General features: G+C 36.9%; 1 protein-coding gene across 1 annotated transcript; it reads right to left on the bottom strand.

The window, feature by feature from the left end:
* Positions 1 to 13,339: 13,339 nt before the first annotated feature.
* On the bottom strand, positions 13,340 to 13,723 carry LOC132550894 (octapeptide-repeat protein T2-like). Its single transcript, XM_060214991.1, has one exon. The coding sequence runs from the start codon at positions 13,721 to 13,723 to the stop codon at positions 13,340 to 13,342; it is 384 nt and encodes a 127-aa protein (XP_060070974.1).
* Positions 13,724 to 22,762: the final 9,039 nt, after the last annotated feature.

Consider the following 22,762-nt stretch of genomic DNA (forward strand, 5'->3'; position numbering starts at 1 on the left):
TGTCTTCACTTTAATGTTGATCAAAGGTTTATTTCAGGAGAATAACGGTAATTACTGGCAAGATAGGGCCTTCACTGAATTGGTCTGTAACGTTACGGAATATACAACACAGGATATCATTCCGTTTAACAGATCGTACTTCAAACCACGGACACTCAAATACATACAGCTGTTTGTTAAAAAATAGACTTTTCAAACACGAAAAAAATTAATGTCTGATAAATACCCTCGTTTGTCTTCTGATTGATATCATGTGACAGGAAAGTTAAAAATTGAAATCATGGTCATATAACTGCCAAAAATATCTCTATATTTCTGGCAGTATACATAACAAATTTGTTTAAATGTCGCAAACCCGATTCAAAGGACCATAGACACGAGATTATTGTACGTTCAACAGAGAACTAGAGTTGTTCGTAACACCTCTACTCCGTTACATAGTTTTCAACTGACTGTGTATTACAAAGTTTTGACGGTGTAGGTCGTGTTTTGTGACCTTGTAACTGTGTATTACAAAGTTTGACGGTGAAGGTCGTGTTTTGTGACCTTGTAACTGTGTATTACAAAGTTTGACGGTGTAGGTGGTGTGTTGTGACCTTGTAACTGTGTATCACAAAGTTTGGAAGTGTAGGTCGTGTTTTGTGACCTTGTTACTGTGTATTACAAAGTTTGACGGTGAAGGTCGTGTTTTGTAACCTCGTATCTGTGTATTACAAAGTTTGACGGTGTAGGTCGTGTTTTGTGACCTTGTAACTGTGTATTACAAAGTTTGACGGTGTAGGTCGTGTTTTGTGACCTTGTAATTGTGTATTACAAAGTTTGACGGTGAAGGTCGTGTTTTGTGACCTTGTAACTGTGTATTACAAAGTTTGACGGTGTAGGTGGTGTGTTGTGACCTTGTAACTGTGTATCACAAAGTTTGGAAGTGTAGGTCGTGTTTGTGACCCGTAACTTTGTATTACAAAGTTTGACGGTGTAGGTCGTGTTTTGTGATCTTGTAATTGTGTATTACAAAGTTTGACGGTGTAGGTCGTGTTTTGTGGCCTTGTTACTGTGTATTACAAAGTTTGACGGTGTAGGTCGTGTTTTGTGACCTTGTTACTGTGTATTACAAAGTTTGACGGTGTAGGTCATGTTTTGTGACCTTGTAACTGTGTATTACAAAGTTTGAGGGTGTAGATCGTCGTTTGTGACTTTGAACTGTATAACTGCGTTTAACAATAATTGACACTGTAATATAGTCACGGAATATATACAATAAACATGTACATATCTGTACCGACTTTCTATCCATCACTCTCGTCTATATAAAGCTAATACCTATGCATATGAAAATAAATATTAGAAATAACTTGACTCTATCATCAACTCTATCTGAGCTTATTTTTTAAATTGGCTGTTACCACTAAACCTTCATACAACATCACTGACACATCATATTAGTCCTATTTGTAAAAGCCAAGACAATCACACTAACACAACCAATGTTTCTGCTGTTCAAACTACGAAATTCGGGATACGTTATAATCCTTGAACTAAGTGTTTGTGAGTTTGAGATCAAAGATGTCATTCTTTAGCCTGAAGTTAAAATTCGCGAGGAACATCCAAGAAAAGCCTTCTTTATAAATAAGCTTATCCGAGATTCAGATGCCAATGTCAGACCTTTTTCTGGTCTCTAAAATGTTTGACGATGGCGGCTGTTTGCGCAATAAACATCTGAAAAAAACAGACGATGACACTTGAAAGTTTTAGCTGTAATTTGTAGGCCTAAGATACCATAGCTTTGTCAACCATTAACAGGAGTTATAGAGGTGTTATCTTGGTTCTACTGACTCAGAAACAACGCACGTACACAACGTGCTCCCCTCGCGATCGTGACAACGCTGACGCGATAATTCCCAGATCCCATTAAGATACAACCTTCTTGAACACATTTTCGAAAACGAGGGTTTGAAGACACTGTATCCTCTTTATGTGTAATCACAATTTATCTGTGGAATTTCCAGAACACGTATATCGTCCTGAGAAGTAGAGACAGAGAATCTATTTTACTTTGTAGCCACCTTTATCAGCAATCTTATAAAACCCCAAACCTTCCGGCGATGTCTGTCCTCACAATGTCACTGCTGACTACTAACCCCTCTATAGAGAGGGGGACTTGTTCTGTAAAAGGGGGAGAGAGATACCAATACGTGTCTATGGTGTCAGAAGTGACGTGATGCCGAGTAAAATTAAGACAATCATATGTACTTGATGGGGCCTAAACAGGAATATGTATTATGTTTAGTTTTCTTATCTCTTTCTGTCTGGACTGTATGTAATTATTTACTAGACCATGTATGAATTAACCGTGACTTAAGACTTCACCAGTATTATCCTGTATTACAGAGCTGTCAAGTCTTCCCGTGTTCCCTGTATTCTATTGTAGTCTAGCCTTGTAAAGTGCAGTGTTCCCCTGTATTACAGAGTTGCCAGCCTTACTGTGTTGCCCTGTATTACAGAGTTGCCCTGCCTTACTGTGTTCCCCTGTATTACAATGTTGCCCAGTCTTGCTGTGTTGCCCTGTATTACAGAGTTGCCCAACCTTTCTGTGTTGCCCTGTATTACAGAGTTGCCCAACCTTTCTGTGTTGCCCTGTATTATAGAATTGTCCAACCTTTCTGTGTTGCCCTGTATTACAATGTTGCCCAGGCTTGTTGTGTAGCCCTGTATTACAGAGTTGCCCAGCCTTACTGTGTTGCCCTGTATTACAGAGTTGCCCTGCCTTACTGTGTTCCCCTGTATTACAATGTTGCCCAGTCTTGCTGTGTTGCCCTGTATTACAGAGTTGCCCAACCTTTCTGTGTTGCCCTGTATTACAGAGTTGCCCAAACTTTCTGTGTTGCCCTGTATTATAGAATTGCCCAACCTTTCTGTGTTGCCCTGTATTACAATGTTGCCCAGGCTTGCTGTGTAGCCCTGTATTACAGAGTTGACAGCCTTACTGTGTTGCCCTGTATTACAATGTTGCCCAACCTTACTGTGTTGCCCTGTATTACAGAGTTGACAGCCTTACTGTGTTGCCCTGTATTACAGAGTTGACAGCCTTACTGTGTTGCCCTGTATTACAATGTTGCCCAGGCTTGCTGTGTAGCCCTGTATTACAATGTTGCCCAACCTTACTGTGTTGCCCTGTATTACAGAGTTGACAGCCTTGCTGTGTTGCCCTGTATTACAATGTTGCCCAACCTTACTGTGTTGCCCTGTATTACAGAGTTGACAGCCTTACTGTGTTGCCCTGTATTACAGAATTGACAGCCTAGTTGTGTTCCCCTGTATTACAATGTTGCCCAGCCTTGCTGTGTTGCCCTGTATTACAGAGTTGCCCAACCTTTCTGTGTTGCCCTGTATTACATAGTTGCCCAACCTTACTGTGTTGCCCTGTATTACAGAGTTGACAGCCTTACTGTGTTGCCCTGTATTACAATGTTGCCCAACCTTACTGTGTTGCCCTGTATTACAGAGTTGACAGCCTTGCTGTGTTGCCCTGTATTACAATGTTGCCCAACCTTACTGTGTTGCCCTGTATTACAGAGTTGACAGCCTTACTGTGTTGCCCTGTATTACAGAATTGACAGCCTAGTTGTGTTCCCCTGTATTACAATGTTGCCCAGCCTTGCTGTGTTGCCCTGTATTACAGAGTTGCCCAACCTTTCTGTGTTGCCCTGTATTACATAGTTGCCCAACCTTACTGTGTTGCCCTGTATTACAGAGTTGACAGCCTTACTGTGTTGCCCTGTATTACAATGTTGCCCAACCTTTCTGTGTTGCCCTGTATGACAGAGTTGTCCACTCTTGATTTGTTTCCCTGTAATGCAGTGTTGCATGGTGCCGCAGTGTTTTACTGTATAACAGAGTTCGATAACTTTGATTTGTTGCCATGTATTATAGAATTTCACAAACTTGTTGTGTTGCTTTGCATTACATATATGTCCGGTTTTCGGTGTTTCTCTCAGCTGTTGAGTTGCCAAAACTAGCCTTGCCGTTTAACCGATGCTGCCCCGGGGACAGAAATATATGCGTCTATGCCGCGACATCTCGCTACAAATAACGGTTAAACGTTGGCAGATTACTCAGTAAGTTAAAGTTAATCAGCTTGCGTTGGAGATTGCAGACAATCTGCCAAGTCTTCAATTACATCAAACTCCAGCGGAGTCAAATAATAATCCGACACAAATTTTCACCTACTTAAAAAACACTTATTTCTCAAAGTAATCACAGTTGGAATTTAGTGAAAATGTTAGTGATGTTTGACTTTAGTTAGATTGAAATCCATGTTTACTGACAATATATAGTATAAATACGAATGTGCTCCATGTGTAGAAACTCCAAGAATCTTTAACGTGTGAAACAAGCTATTACAATATCGCCCTGGATATACCACGTTCGGTCGGGAAGCTTGCTATTGGAAGGGAAGGAAGCTTTGGTGTGAACCAACGGGTTATCTACAACATTTAACACAGATATAATTGACGGAATCATGAATATGGTAATTGTCATACACAGTAAAACACAAAGGCTAGAGAAACTCCCACAGACTCGAGTAAAAGCCTGCATGAATACCGCGTACTTGTTTTTCTCTTACTGATGATGCGTAAACAGGATTTTGTAAATAGTCCAGTAGAAGATCACTGGTTAAACAATAAAACATTCAAACAAATCCTGCTATTCTCTTCATTGTTGTTTATTTTTATTGTAGTTTTTAATCATTAATTTTTGTTGGTCGATTTTCAATGCAGCAACACCTGTCAGAGATGAAACACTCACTAACTAATTGTGAAACTTGAAAAGATAAAAATCATAGTAAAATTGCTTTAAAATTCGCTAAATTCCATTTATGTTTTAATTTCCTACGAAATATGTTGTCATATTGATTTCTGTTTTAATTCAATTTCTGTAAAAAGATATTTCATTTCATACCTTCAAGTTTTTACGTGTGTTCAAATACTGTAACGATTCTATGTATATCGGGACGTTTGGGTTCCATTTCAACCGGACGGACTCTGCTGGAGTATGGTTTGGACAGGGTTTTGTTAGTGAAAACAAAGCTTTTAAAGTTCTGACTAATTAACCGCTGTGTAATTCTCACTTTAATCAATTTAACATACAAGTTATTGCGCTAGTTATTGTTGTGTATCCGGAAGTGGTTTTAAAGAAATGGCCAAGTAGGCACCACACTAAGAGTAATTATTAAGCCATGAAAAATGATGGTTTCCGAATGTAGTATTTTACATTACAAAAGATATTGTCTTCGCCGGTAATTAACCATTTAAAATGTCTCTGTGAAATTCTGTACCAACACAGTGGATTTTTTTGTTTTCTTTCGTTTTATGATTTTGTTTGTTTTAATGAAAAATAAAAAAAGACAATGGAGATTGTTGAGGATTCCAATGAAAATCGAAAAAAGTAACTTTACGCTGATCATGGACTTTTTTGGAATGTACAGTGGACACCGGAAAAAGTTAGAGACGAAAAATACTAAAAAAAGGATATTGTTCCGAATGTATATCTACTGCAAAAGAATAGGCCATCAACAAAAAAGGCAAACTGATGCCAAAGTAAAACCTTGTTTTCTAGTTTTGATAGATGTCTCAATTTAAAAGACGAATGTGCTTGTTTTATAGTAGGTCATATAAACATACTGTATTTCCATGAACACCGATTTCACAAGGAAACCGAAAGCAATCTTTCAAAAAACTTCTCAGTGTCGCGTCCTGTTTGCCATTGTGAAGCTTTGTAATTGCTATACTGTGGGATTTTACAAAAACGAAATACCCAAGGGTTGTCGTTTTCCATTTTATTCTTCTGTGTGAGCGAGCAACAAAACGCGGCGACATCAAAACCGGAAAAAAGACAATAGAAACCGCCTCCCGAGACAGACAGAGAACGACCAGCACCCTCTGGCAGTGAATTATGTACGTAACAAAAGTTTTCTTGTTAACCTTGTTGACTGTACCTCTACATTAAAGCATTTAATCGCTCTTTTGTGTTTTGAATGCGGATATAAATATCGACAAGTTAAGAAAACCACCACTTAAATTAAAAGTCGATCAAACAGATAAAGTCAAAATAGTACAAGAAGAGAATTCCTTCACATCATTAAAAATGTTAGATATCATATTACGTACTTAAATCTGAGTAAAATGGTTTTCAGACCATGAGCATGACTTCATGAAAGGAGCCCAGGTGTTCCGTAAGAATAAGCACCTTCTGCTTCAACATCTGCCATGTCAATCTTTGTCAATTTAAGTAAGGTTTCAAATCAGAATCATGTCGATAACAAAACAGTGAGCGGTTATAGAAAACGGTTAGAAAAACGTTCTCCGGGTCTTAAATACGCGTGTTCTGTTACCTGCCTACTTTTTTGACAGAAATTATGATACATACTTTGGAATGTTGAATTCTCTATCTGGTATATTTGGATTCACATAAAATGTATATATATATGATTTCATGACATCAAAGAATATATTCACATCAAAATACAGCGCTTTTGTCTCTTAATTATATTTGTTATCAAATATTCGATACTTTTGTTTAGGCGGCAACGTTAAATAGTGATAAAACATTCGACACAATAAGATTAAAATATTATTAAATTCGAGTCCATGTATGAAATCGAATACTGAAGAGTCAGAGAATGGAGAGATTAGGTCGGACATGTTCTCCAAATAATGACGCTTTAAAATACATTTTGTCGGAAAGTGTTTTCAGTTGGGAGAAGGATGGATTTCAATGTAGTGTGTTTTGTGTAAGGTATAATTGGTTTGTGGTAAGTATTTATTTTGTGTCAGGTATCTTATTTCCATCATTTTGTTAATAAGAAATATGATTATTTCTGAAAAAAAGTCATAAATACATAAAAGCTTATGTTCCTATTGGAAAATAGTCTATTGGGAGATAAAATCTACAAATGTGACAGGAAGTATAACAGATTAATTTAAAACTAATTACAAACTTTATTTCATTACATTTGTGTGATTAAAAAAACGTTAGAAAGCAACCGCATGATATTTCTTCCCGGTATAAACAATTTATCAGTGTTACGTAACGAGAAATCCTTGTTCCCGAACATTGTCAAGGCGATACAGTGAGAGCAATGAGATAAGTCGTGAAATTGGGGAGATTTCAACGTTTTGTTAGCCCATCCATCATTATAGCTCCAGGCAGACTCGATAGAAATATCATACGTATTCACTTTCCTCTCGCTCAGGGAGAGTATACAGAAAAACATCGGAAGCGCAAGACCTGGCCGTTCCGGTAGCTAAAAAATTGTATATATATATGTGTACATATATAACAGAGCGTAATATTCGGACCGGAGTCGTAGAGCTTTTATCCGGTCTGTGAGAAATCTTGGATTAATTTAGTATGCCAGTCTCGTCCCGTCTGTCAAAAGCGCGGCAAGTCTTGGGTATATGGCCCATCACAGTCTCTCTGTCCGGCTAACAAAAAAGAATTAGCGGATAAAATAGGCATCATTTCACAGTAGTGACCTAAACATGGTCACGTATATGTCGTGGAGCAATGTAGTGAAAGCTTACAGGAGATTGGATACCAAGTCTGTTCTGGTCTGGCATCTCATTGGGGCCACGACAGTCTCGATCCCAGCCTCATCGGAACTCTCTGATTATCTCACAGAGATACATCACTGCATAAATATAGGCATCGAAATTGGCCAGAAAGTAATCGCATTTTCTGCGGAAAATTTGTTTGCGACACTGTGTATGGTTTGAATGATCGACGATAATGGTGATGAGACTAAAGCTAAGCCTGTAGCATCATCTGTGGTGATATGCCAGGAACAAACACTGCAGGGATAACGACCATCAGCCCACCAAATCAAGTGTCTTTCGATAAGTTAGCCAATTTGTTGACGATGATAGCAGGTCGATATCTTTATGGTTCAGTAATACCACCCTACATGAGTTACGACCCTGCCAAACATGACGGATAAATGTCTTTATGGAATAGTATTACCAAAGCACACGACTAATATCAGGAAAAATGAATAGTCAATATTTTATGGTATATTGCTGTGCCAAAAAAAGGAGAATTTACACGAGTAAACATATGTTAAATTACTGGACGTTGGTACAACACCGAGCGGTCGGTAACATTCTCAGGGAATTCAGTTGTTCTATAGTAACAGTCATTAAATATGTTGCGAACTTTAAAAGATTAGTTGACAGTTGCACCATAAATTGTGATTTTCGCGAAAAAAAATATGACTTTATAAACAAAAAACCAACAGATATTGAAAAAAAATGTCCACTGCGACCAAATTCCGATCGGGCGTCACAAAACACTGGATGTATGACCCAGTGAGAATCAGCTGGATCTCTCCACCAGCGAGTCAGAACTCCACGATATCAAAAATATGATTAATGTTAGACCTGATCTACACTTTCTTTTCTTCAATCATAAAGCTAGACTGTTGCCAAGTCTAGTCCAAATTTCATACCTTTTTAAGGATATGAACATTGTAGGTTGAGAAGATAACGTATGTATGTACATATGTGTAATGTTTATTTCAAGTTGATGATCTTACGGTAATAGTAGTAAAGTAACAGACCAGACATTTTACCGAGTGTAGAAATATATGTGATGATCAATACTGCAGTTACCTAATTCGAAAAATACTTCAATGTTTGAATGACAACTCGACTTACCGGGACAAGATCGAATCTATCATTTAATAACATCAAGTACGACTAAGGGATCGGTAGATTGAAACAAAATTAATTTCTAAATATGGGCACACATTTTTTTCAAAACACTTCAAAACTAAACACGAACATTCTTGTATTTGTATTTTTGACTTTATATAAGTTGTAAAACTTGTGTTCAATCCTATTGCTACTTATGTTCAATAAAATATGTTTAAATCAATTCTAAAAAAGAGATGCAGGTTGATGAAAACTACAGGGAAGTTTAAACGTCGCCATAATGATTTCATTGAGAAATATTCATTTGACAGACCGTGTTTGATGCTCGTTAGTTTGCCCGTTGATATTACTAAATTGACAAAGACTTACATGGCGGCAGTTATCGAGGTGACATGTTGCTATTTTTTTTTTATCGATAACAACAGATACACAACATATTAAGTCAGATTCCCTTGTGTCTCAAGTCCGTCTCAACACAATAGTGCTATATTAATTACAACACACAACAACACCAGCTATTAAATCAGATTCTCCTGTGTCTCTAGTCCGTCTCAACACAATAGTGCTATATTACCCTGTATCTCTAGTCCGTCTCAACACAATAGTACTATATTACCCTGTGTCTCTAGTCCGTCTCAACACAATAGTACTATATTACCCTGTGTCTCTAGTCCGTCTCAACACAATAGTACTATATTACCCTGTGTCTCTAGTCCGTCTCAACACAATAGTACTATATTACCCTGTGTCTCTAGTCCGTCTCAACACAAAAGTACTATATTACCCTGTGTCTCTAGTCCGTCTCAACACAATAGTGCTACGTTAGATAGAATACAAAATACACTTACAAAATTAGATATATTTCTATGCAATCGATTTTATGACAGCGACAGTAAAAACTCATTCAAAGTGTCATTTCTAATTCCCTAGATTTCCAAAGACACTATTACTTTAACTACGCCTTGCAAGATTCACAAACAGAATCCAGGATTTGTTATGACGCAAAGAGTTGGTATTGATTTTTGTTGTAGAGAAGGTGGAAAAGTTAAATTCAAAATTGAATAGCTAAACTGTATGATTATGCTTGGTGAACTATAATCATTTCCTACAGCTACTGGAGGGGTTTTCTGTCTGCGACCAGTCTGTAATAAAGGCGTGTTTCATTTATTCAGCTTAAAACATTTTCCCGTTAAACATCATACCTCAGGTCATCGACAATGAAATTAAAGACATATATTTCTGACAATAGAGCACTTACGTGTGGAAACAAAATGAGCTCCGATACAAAATACTACCTATCATGGAGATGTAAGGAAAATCGTGAATGTTTCTGGTCCTTAATGGTAAATATGTCGCTAGTAGTATTGGTCACAGCATAACCAAGGTAAAGAGAGAGGGTTTCTTTCCTAGTCCTTAATATAAATGCACTTTCATTTACGTACTGATGGGGGCGCTGTCTTAACATCAATCAAATTATGATCTGTTGAGGTTTCTCAGATTCATAATAATGAACTTGATGTACTGGTGATGTACAAGTTGATTTAGCCTAAGTCTCCCTCTGGGTCCTCGAAATCAGTCAAATGAGTTCGTTACATAATAACATTCATGTAATCCACAATTAATGATATTCACATGGAGGGAGATATACAGAAGTTGTATTTAAAATTCAAACACAACAACTTATATCACATACAATAATATTTAGCAAGAAATCAAATTATCACAGAAAACATAGATATTTAATGTTGTTAGATTAGATGGCAGGACTTTTATATGCATATATGCTAATATAGCATACATTCAAATGATGTTACAATTTGTATACCATATATCGCTTTGTTCTTGCAGGTGGTAAACACTGCTGGTGGACTTTAAGTCCCAAACATCTGTGGTAACATGCATACTATATTGTAACATATGTTAAATGTTTAACATATGTACATGATGTTGTTTTAAAATTACTAAATACATGAAAATCGCGATTTTTTCTAATTCATGGGGCTAGTACACCCTCCCTTATAGATCCTGACTTTTCTTTCGATCACTTGGGATTTTCTTTAGTCGCCTCTTAGGCTTCCAAATTTAGGCCCTCAGAAGAATGCTAGAGGGACGAAACAACCGTATGACGAGGTTTAATTCATTGTTTGACTCTACTGTATCTAGCTCTAAATTTGTATGTGAGGTGCTATTCTCGTGTGTGTCTTAAGTCCATTCACACATTAAACAAGTAATGATTGATCATCCGAACTTGATATATAAGTCTATAGGCATCCATTTCAACTTATTAAACAATTATGATAGAGTGTCAAATAGGATATCTAATATGAAGCGTGCTTGTCGTTTTTATAATGTGTAGAGTTTTTTCTCGTTACATTATTATTACAGCCTCCTTAGTGCAAAAAAACAGCAAGAAAATTCCAACATGTCCACATAGTGATAATCCAAACTCAAATTCAACAAAACTTGAGCACAATATGAACAAGAGAAAGATTTACAAGGAGATTCATGAAAAAGTACAAGGAGATTAAAACCAAGTGTTCTGGAAGAATAAGCGTCTTCTGCTTCATTGACGACATCCGCCATGTAAATCTTTGGAAATCAAAGTAAGTACTGTAATGTCACATTCTCAAATGAGAGAAAGGTATACTACAACGGAACCTCGATAAATATACGTAAGTTCACTGCTCTACTCACTGATAAGAACTGGTTGATATATCAATAAAGAATATCCATACTCTGAAAAGACAAGTGACCGTAAGGATAACTTTAAATTGAAATCAGAAGGTAAGAACTTCAACTTAAAACTCCGAAAATATGATTGCGTCTATCGCTTTTTAATCAAACGAACAACAGCTGAGTGAGTGACGTCACCAAGCTCTCCTTGTACTTTTACAGGAGTTTCCATGGAAATCTGTCTTCATATTTAATTTGATTTTGAAGAACTGTTTTGTTGACATGTCTGTCATAGGGAAGCGTGTCAAATTGATATTAGATATTCTAGTTAATCACAGAGCAGCTACATAATTGGCATTCCTTTTTCTTACCACTTGTAAGTGAGAATTAGACAATAATAACACTTCCGATTGCTACTAAACTCCCCATGACGGACGGAGAACTTGTACTCACCGATTGTAACAAGTAGCCGACTAAGGTGTTACTTAATTACAAAACATCACACATCTTGTGTTACCTCGTTACATAAAGCTGGCCAGGAAATTAAGCCCTGTTACTGTAATGTCATGGTGTGTCAAATTGACAAACTGCGAGTGACGTCATGAAATGTATGGATATGGAAACACATTGACCGATTTTTCGCATATTGAGAGTGTACATCGGGTATTTAGGAAACATTGTGATAACTGACAAAGATGAAATAACGTCATAGATGAAGTAAGTTTGACATTGAGGTAAATATTTTACATAAAAGTTATCACTGTGCCATTAAAACTAAGGTAAATGAAGATCGCTGTTCATGTACAATTATAGATAAATAAGACAACCCAATAAGTTTCAAAAGTAGATTCATCTAAGGCCGAGATTTGTAACAAAATTAAAATTATACAATAACTAAGATAATCAGAGAAAACAGTTTACGTACCATTAAGACTAAGGTAAGCAGTTCACAGTTTACGTACCACTTAGACTAAGGTAATAAGAGAACACAATTTACGTACTACTTAGTCTAAGGTAAAAAGAATATAATTTATGTACGTCATCGACTAAGATAATCATTATACGTACCACTAAGACTAAGGTAAAAGAAATACGACTTACATGTCGTCCGTACTACTTATACAATGGTAAACCGAGAGTATAACTTCTCTACCAATACCACTAGAATACAAATACAGCCCAATTGCAGAAGAGATCTATAAATCCCTTGTTATATTATCACTTGTAATACCCTTGGATTTCTGTGCTGGTTTATTATATACAACATATTGTCTGCTGGAGGAAAGATGGATTTACGAGTTCATGTCTGTTTGAACATGTATGGTTTTGTACGATCACGGACATGCGAGCCCCCCCTCCCCCCTCCTCCTATGTCCCGACACGATCGATAACATCCTTCTAAAAATATTTACAATTTCCATTTCACGATATAATTTAAATCACGAATCACATCATGGAGATATTGCGCGTCATGGCATAAAGAAATATTGCAGTGAGGCTTGTTGTCAGAGTTCAAGGTCAAACTTGTAGAGATATCTGGTGAATGCGTTTTATGCATGAAAGCAGAGAATATGATGAAAACAATCCTACCGATAACGTGATTACGGTCAGCTTTTTCCTGGGGATTACAGCATGTTCGTGATAAGATCCAATGCAAACACATCGTGTGAGTTCAGCGACGTTGATAAAAAACAACGGTCCCTGGGAAATTATGTCTCTCTTAAATTCTAATTCTCTGGAATTGTTGGGGTTTTTTCAATTCCTTCATGACTCGTTTAACTCTTATTATCATGGACCATTAATTTGCCTTTCTTTCTCTCCTTATTATTTCGAAAGTCTTTCCTGTAATCTTTATTCACATCATATTTTTCCATCCCATATTGTCAGGGTTTGCGCTCCAACACCCTCTCCAGTGAAATACTACTATGTTTTAACCTCCTCCTCTTTCCCTCATCCTCCTATCTGCCCTCCTCCACCTGTCCTCCCCTCCTCCTCCTGCTTTCTTCCCTCATCCTCTTTCTCCCCTTCCTCCGCCCTCCCCCTCCTCCTCTTTCTCCTCCAACCCTTTCTCCTCTTCTCTTTCTCTTCTCCTCTCCTCCCCTTCTCCTCTCCTCCCCCTCCTCCTCTTTCTTCCCTTCCTCCCCCTCCCCCTCATCCTCTTTCTCCCCTTCCTCCGCCCTCCCCCTCCTCCTCTTTCTCCTCCAACCCCTTCTCCTCTTCTCTCTCCCTTCTTCTCTCCTCCCCTTCTCCTTTCCTCCCCCTCCTCCTCTTTCTCCCCCTCCCCTCCACCTCTTTCTCCCCCTCCCCTCCTCCTCTTTCTCCCCTTCCTCCGCCCTCCCCATCATCCTCTTTCTCCTCCAACCCCTTCTCTTCTTTCTCTTCTCCTCTCCTCCCCTTCTCCTCTCCTCCCCCTCATCCTCTTTCTCCCCTTCCTCCCCTCATCCTCTTTCTCCCCTCCTCCTCCTCCTTCGGATGTGTTTTAATTGTTTATGGTACTCTTATCCTCTTGTGGGCATTGGTTCGATTCCACCTGTCCCTTTTCCCGTCCCCTTGAGCTGTTCTGCCATGTCCTCTTCGCCAAACGTACCGTCTTTTAATGAACGTAGACATTGAGTTTAAGACGCGAAGAAAGTGACCCGTTCATCAGTAACACTATTAAGAATTATACATGACTACATTTTACTTGTACTTCATGCTAACAACGTGTCATTGTAACTTGTCTTTATTAGATGAACATACAACTTAACAGTGTACTGTAAAACATATATATGTTCGTTGGGTGCAATTTTTTATAATCCATCTGTATGTAGATATTTTTGTGTACGACCGCAGTAACACACCTTGGTCTACCGCAGCCCGACAAGATATGACTGGAATCCTATTTCCCATCCGCAATAGGTAAACCTATCCCTTTGTTCAAACTGACATATCTCATAAAAGTCTTTCTTTGATCTGGATCATATATATATGTCTCAATTATATTTTTCTATCAAGGTTTCTGAAGAATTTGCGGGATTTTAACTCTATTTGAAAAAAAGTATATCTAATGTGTGTTTAAATATGTTGATCCTGATGTTATCTGATATCTGTAAAACTGAATAACTCGGAATACTGCTGACTGTCGTCAGCGAGTACGTATGTAATTATTTTTAAAAACAATCATAAAATATTAATCCTGCAAATTGCGGATCAATATTTCACGTCAAGGCTTGTGAACATAATCCAATAACGCTGTGTGGGCGGACAATATGCATAATTAATGTTCTCGTGGAACGCTGAATTTCAATATCGTATAGACTTGTTAGTTTTGACGGTTTTTCTATCGAAACGTGTGTCATTGCATAATACCAAATTAATTGGGCACGAAGCATAACAAATGATCTACAAACATGTTAGCTGCGACAATGAAATATGTTCTAATACTAAAGCAATGATATTTAAAATAGGAGAACAGGGAAATGAGCAAATGACTGTAAAACAGTCGTTATTACGTACGTTTTATCACTCACACATTATTTATCACCCTCACACATTTTGTTATTTATCACCTTCACACATTTTGTTATTTATCACTCTCACACATTTTATTATTTATCGCTCTCACACAATTTGTTATCTATCACTCTCACACATTTTGTTATTTATCAATCTCACACATTTTGTTATTTATCACTCTCACACATTATTTATCATTCTCACACATTTTGTTATTTATCATTCTCACACATTTTGTTATTTATCATTCTCACACATTTTGTTATTTATCACTCTCACACATTTTGCTATTTATCACTCTCACACATTTTGCTATTTATCACTCTCACACATTTTGCTATTTATCATTATCACACATTTCGTTATTTATCACTCTCACACATTTTGTTATTTATCACCCTCACACATTTTGTTATTCATCACTCTCACACATTTTGTTATTTATCATTCTCACACATTTTGCTATTTATCATTCTCTCACATTTTGTTATTTATCACTCTCACACATTTTGCTATTTATCATTCTCACACATTTTGTTATTTATCAATCTCACACATTATGTTATTTATCACCCTCACACATTTTGTTATTTATCACTCACACATTATGTTATTTATCACTCTCACACATTTTGCTATTTATCATTCTCTCACATTTTGTTATTTATCACTCTCACACATTTTGCTATTTATCAATCTCACACATTTTGTTATTTATCACTCTCACACATTATTTATCATTCTCACACATTTTGTTATTTATCACTCTCACACATTATGTTATTTATCACTCTCACACATTTTGTTATTTATCACTCTCACACATTTTGCTATTTATCACTCTCACACATTTTGTAATTTATCACTCTCACACATTTTGTTATTTATCATTCTCACACATTTCGTTATTTATCACCCTCACACATTTTGTTATTTATCACTCTCACACATTTTGTTATTTATCACTCTCACACATTTTGTTATTTATCACTCTCACACATTTTGCTATTTATCATTCTCACACATTTTGTTATTTATCAATCTCACACATTTTGTTATTTATCACCCTCACACATTTTGTTATTTATCATTCTCACACATTTTGTTATTTATCACTCTCACACATTATTTATCAATCTCACACATTTTGTTATTTATCACTCTCACACATTATTTATCACTCTCACACATTTTGTTATTTATCACTCACACATTATTTATCACCCTCACACATTTTGGTTATTTATCACCCTCACACATTTTGTTATTTGTCACTCTCACACATTTTGTTTTTTATCACTCTCACTCATTATTTATCAATCTCACACATTATGTTATTTATCACTCTCACACATTTTATTAGAAAGTAATTTTTTATCCCCGGTTTGTCTACTGGATCATGGTTGCTTTTGAACTTGGAATTGCAGCTGAGTCATCGTACCTTAAAACGTTTCATTGAACACAACAAAGCGGAAATGCCTTTTTTTCAGAAACATAAGAGAGACAAAAGTCGTTAATATTCAATATGCTAACACCTATATAATTCGATCAGAAGCCATCAAGAGGACGAGATAAGAGTGACATGTGAAGGTCATGTGAAGGTCATGTGAGGACACGTACATGTAATAATGATCTTTCTACAAGCTCTACCTACTTTTTATGAATTACTTTTTGAACTTATGAACTTTATGAAGGTAATATGTTTAAATACATACCCACTATACGGAAGTTTAAAGACAATTATAAACAATATCCTATAATATATGTTTTATAATCCAACGTGGATGACTTTTAGTAATAGGTAGCGAAGCATATTTACCAGAGGGAAACATAATACTGCACCTGTTTTTATTTTCAAATGAGCTTGATGCACTTTACACAATACCACATTTAGCTCACTAAAAATAGGGAAGAAAAAAAATGGATTGTAACCAATTAAATTGGTCGTCCAGGGTTGTGTTAGCGAACCAATCGCAATTACTGTTGCACAATTGTTGCCCAAAATATATCTGACTGACCGAACAAGTTATTAAGCTTCAGAAATAGCCCAGAAATGATTCTTTTGTCACCTCATGGTTTTTTAGGGAGAAAAGGGTGGGGGTATGGTGTACTTTAAATTCAATTGTACCCAAGTTTGTCTTTCAATTTGATTGATGTCTCGCTGGCAATTTTAATTATAGATTGCTCTTTTAAAGACTGATTATAAAAGTGATACAACGACATTCCAAGGTTTTAGTAGGGATAAACCGACCCATAATTGTTACAGACCAGGGCAGAACTTCTGGTAAATCAACAAAACATACTCACAATCCAAACTCAAATTTGATAACACAAAGGAAAAATATCAACAAAAGAAAAAGATTTGTATTGAGACTCCTGAAAAAAGGTTTATAATAACAAGACCAGGTGTTGTGGAAGAGTAAGCGTCTTCCGCTTCATCGAGAGTAATGAGTAATGAGAGATTAACGGAACCACCAGGCAAACTAACGAGCATCAAACAAGTCCAGCTGCGAAATAATAACATCAAGAAAATACCGAAATGTTGTAATTCATATTCATCAAAACAACGGTAATATATAATCAAAGTAAGATTTTACACGGAGACCAACATGTTGGGTGTTTTCTCCTTATCAACAACATTCGTCATATAAATCTTTGTAAATCCAAGTAATAAAATGTCACGTTCTGAAACAAAATTAGGTTAATAACAAGAAACCTTCATACATACTAATGAGAATGGAATACATCTAACTTTATAACACACAGGAATTAGACAATTACCACCGAGATCGCGGTGACAACCTCAACATCTCCTCGCGATCTAACTTCTCCTGTACGTCTCTAAACCCCGTGTAAAACCGACAATCATAAACGTATAATGTTAATGTAACACTGGTACATTACTAGCCTCAACATACCGGTTGGTCAGAGAGAACTTCTCTCTAGCTCGATCGTTTGAGCGTCGGACATGTAAGTCAGGGGTCTCGGGTTCGAATCCTAACAGAGGTATGAAATAAATGATGACATCTGATACATTAAAACTAGATGAACAAGATCAGGTCAGTTCCTCATACCTAAGTGACAAGAACTGCAGATTCCATGTCCGAATCTGACGTGAAGAACAACAGATAGCTCTGCGTGATTTGTTTGAAGCATACTGAAGCACCCAATGGAATGGAATGGTGACTCTTTTCTGCATGTGCACTTCACGTGCAGATATCGAGCTTGTAATCAGTAGATTAAACACATATATTGATCTTGGTGCTTTTTGATCTACCTACCTTCTCGACTTATTGTGGCAGACTTCATTACAGTAATCACCACAGCACAGATGTGAGAACGAAGTCAAAACAGATTGTTATTGTGACTGGAAAAACAATAGGAATAACCTCAAGTAAATAACAAAATATCTGATATATACTTACCATTGCTATCAAACAGTTCACGGATTTGATGTTATAAAAACGGTTAAAAACATCAATAAAACAGAAAAATTCCACTGAAAATCTGATAAAGGTGGCTGACTATACAGCGATGTCATCATCCTGTTGTTAATTTGAAATCTTAAAAAATAAAATCTTTAAATTATTTCTTGGCTAACCAAGGCTTCATCTCCATTGCGTGATATATGACAACAGTCACATCCGAAAGCAAGATCGTATAATACAAAAAAGATATTCCTGTTTATAAAACCGGAAATAGCTATAAATTATAATAAAGTGAGAGAAAGCAGGACGGTACCTATTTTAAAAGGAAGAACTCGGATGTGACATTGATCAACCATCCGGAACTTTTCATCTTTGAAACTCGTTAGATGATACAACAGTCGTTGGCGTTGATTCCATTATTCTGACTATTTACTGAAGCACAGGAGTCAATATTTATATCGCGTACAGACAACATATCCCTCCAAAGTAAACACACTTCTTACTACAGAGGGTTTGTTGTTACTTTCAAACAAGAGACGGCGACTGGCGTTATATCAACTCGTCATTGCTAGACGATTGAACCCTTTGAGATTATCGAGCCGTTTGTTTACCAATTAAATCAGGTTCTTAAGTCATTTTAAACATTGGCATGTAAAAGTGTGCCACTGTCTACTTCACTTTCTACTTTTACCATCTTCTATCAGTTATTGTTTCCGTCATTCTACCACTTTTCTCTCTGTTTTACTGTGTTGAAAGATTAAGGGGTCGTAAAAGGCAATTTGACATAAGACAGTTAGGTCACTTAAGGTTTAACTAACAGAAACTGAGAGTCAACATGTTAATATGTTATCAAAAATACATTTATAAATGAACCCTTTAAAACGTAATTTTCTTTAAGTCTATGCAAACCAATTATCTACAAAATGTTGTTTGAAATGTTGACAAGATCAAAGACGTTCGTCTCTCTTTATAAGCCAATCTTTTCTCTTCTTGACCCTTTTCTTATATCATCACCTGTGTATTAACATCCCTGCTAACGTCGCTACCTGTGTTAAATGACCAGAAGATTTTTTAGTTTTATTTCTCATGTTTAGAAATCGCATTCCCTGTAGTATAAACTACTGAATGTTGAAGGATGACATAGAAAATATATTTATTATGTACAGGAAACATAGTTACATATTCACAATAGCGTTTAAATCTAAGGGAGATCCCCGACATTTTTTATTATTTTTTTATTACAACTATCTGTGAACATTGGACGCCTAAGAAATGGCGTAACGTAACATACACGTCTTTACATAATAACAGAAGACCCCGATACTGAGGAGGGAGAGTGTCGTTCTAGTGTATATCACCACAGCACCAGTAGAGTAATATATAACAGACCAAAAAATAACTGTCACATATGAACACCTAATGGTCTTACCACCAACGAACGTGTCAGCTCAACATAAATGCTCGTCCGACTTGTACACGATCTATACGTGCAGTCTGCGTCAAATAAAGCAGGTTGTCTACTGCCCCGTCCATGTCTATAGCGTGCTTTCAGCCCATTTTACAATCAAGGCTTTTCATTTGTATTGATTGTGACCGCACAATTTCTGACAAATCATTAAGCGAAAAATATGAAACGAGTTTGTCTGGTCCTATGAAACTAGCAATAATTGAATCATTCAAGATTGATTTCTGAGCCTTGCTATAAATATGACGTGTCCGATTAAAGCCAAGTGCTGTAACGGCGCGAGCGCTGCGCGTGGAGCTGTGGACTGAAGTGTTCAAAAGATGCTTGATAATATATGAATTATTCATAGTACTTACAGATAAATATATATTAAGCTATCTTACTTATAGAATGATCAATACTTATAATGCTACTACAGACCTAATGGTAGTGCCTTACTACTTCCACCTAATGGTAGTGCCCTACTACTTCCGCTTAATTGTAGATATCTACTACGTCCGCCTAATAGTAGATGTTCTGCTACGTCCGGCTAATGGTAGAAAATCTACTACTTCCGCCCAATGGTAGTGCCCTACTACTTCCGCCTAATGGTAGTGCCCTACTACTTTCGCTTAATGGTAGATATCTACTACGTCCGCCTAATGTTCTACTACTTCCGCCTAATGGTAGTGCCCTACTACTTCCGCCTAATGGTAGATGCCCTACTACTTCCGCCTAATGGTAGATGCCCTACTACTTCCGCCTAATGGTAGATGTTCTACTACTTCCGCCTAATGGTAGTGCCCTACTACTTCCGCCTAATGGTAGATGCCCTACTACTTCCGCCTAATGGTAGATGTTCTACTACTTCCGCCTATTGGTAGATGCTTTACTACTTCCGCCTAATTGAAGATGCCCTATTTCCGCCTAATGGTAGATGCCCTACTACTTCCGCCTAATGGTAGATGCTTTACTACTTCCGCCTAATGGTAGATGTTCTACTACTTCCGCCTATTGGTAGATGCTTTACTACTTCCACCTAATGGAAGATGCCCTATTTCCACCTAAAACTTAGAATGATATTTTATATTTGTTTGCGTAGAGTTCAGCTACTCCGATCTCATCGCACCACCCAAGCTAAAAAAAGCAAAAAGAAAAAAATTCATTTCAAGACTTGAATTAAAATGGATTTTAATTAAGTCTGTGTTGAGCCAGAAAGACTGGTATATTCCGAAAACAATTATAGTTCAACGATAGTTGGTTAATGACGAATGCTTTGAAGGATGTTTGAAGGGTGTTGTCATTGAAATGAGATCACGCGGAGCTCTTTCGCCAGAAGTAGAAACGCAAACAAATCCTCCATCAAGATGTCTGTGTTCACTGAAATCACTAACGTTTCCACAGGGAGTCTGGTCAGATATTTAATCAGTTTATAAATCTGTATTCATCACGGCATATTTTAGATTAATAAATAAACACAGACAACTTGTAGTACAAAATGAAAAAACACCGAGGACATTTAACCATACAGATCACATTCGGAACACCATGTAAGTGATATATGCCTGATATTTCACGTGTTTGTTAACGTCGCTTTCATTGGATGTGATCTCACACTATATGACATATATTGTCGATGAAGCAGAATACGCTCACCCTTCTGGAACATATTTTCATCCTCTTTATGGCATATAAAACATTTCTGTGAAGATTTAATAATATTCATGTTTTTTCCCTCGTTGCCCTGATTTTTGTCCATGACATATTGTTTTTCTCCGTCCTACCACATCTTTGTATAATCAGGCCCATTGTTATATGAATTCCGAATGCATTAAAGTAACGTAAACGAACCGAATTCAATGTTTTAAAAGTTCTTTTAAAAACAAATTAGTTCAAGGCTCTCAAGCACATGGTCGTTCGTCTGGTAATGTAGCAACAAACATCTCACGTATATCTGCTCCCCTTAGTTACTGCACAAACGATTTAGATGTGAACTACGCATGCGCAGTCCCCATAGAGACGGTATTCACGCGTAGTCTTCCTATCTTCAAAGTGGACTGGAGAATCTCCCTACCCTCTCAACGAGAACCGTGTCCCCCTGGGGGTCGGTACGGACCCGTATCACGTCTGGTCTTTAGTTTCATTACATCTATACCATTACTTTAACTATTGTCGCATGTTAGTGTCAATTTCATTAAATCTACTTTGCTTTGTTTCACAGCTTCCACAACATGTAGGAGAAGCACACACTCGACCTTCATCGCAGATAAGATAGATATCACATAAAGTAGGATAATTATTTATTTTCACATTTGACTTTTTTTCGTCCAATGAGATTGTATTTGTATCGATTCAGTGTTACTCTGTCTGAGCTCACACTGGGGAAAACAGCTCCAATCTAAATTCTGGCTTTATGTTAATTAACATTGCAGCCCTCAAACTCCACTCCATCAATCGCGCAGCATAGAGAAACAGTCCTTTCCTTACTCACACCGCCAATATCAGAATGTTTGTCTCCAATTTAATCCAATTTCTGTACCCACTCGTAAAACTCCTAAGTGTGGGTCTGATTTATTGGCCAATAAATAACTGTTGTATCTAAACAGATCAGATCAAATCGGAGAGAAACTAATAATTATTGTCGATTGGAATTTATTTTCGAATCCGTATCAAGGTTGTTTTAGATAATGGATTTTTACACATATATAGACTATTTTGACAATTTCGGGATGAAGGACGCTGTCCATGACCTTGACATTGAAATGTATGTCAAGATCACTGTTAATACAGATCATTGTATTAGTATTGTGTACATCACGAGGAATACTGGAGTTATTTACTAAGTGATTCCTAGAACTTTTTAAACTTGTATTTTTTTCGAAACTGATATTTTCCCTATGAAATGTCAAACTCTAATCCCAAACGAAGGAAAAATCGACAGACAGAATCAGAGTGTACCATGGCGCTTGCATGCTATATATTAAGAATGTTATGTCCTTCGGCAAGTCAGCGCT

This window comes from Ylistrum balloti, unplaced genomic scaffold, assembly GCF_031769215.1.
Source record: "Ylistrum balloti isolate Yb309-2 unplaced genomic scaffold, AGI_CSIRO_Ybal_v1 Utg370156, whole genome shotgun sequence".
NCBI classification, from domain to species: Eukaryota; Metazoa; Mollusca; class Bivalvia; order Pectinida; family Pectinidae; genus Ylistrum; species Ylistrum balloti.

Bases quoted from the DNA above. Each gene is read 5' to 3' on its own strand.
- LOC132550894 (XM_060214991.1), bottom strand. From the start codon at position 13,723: ATGGGGAGGGCGGAGGAAGGGGAGAAAGAGGAGGAGGGGAGGGGGAGA.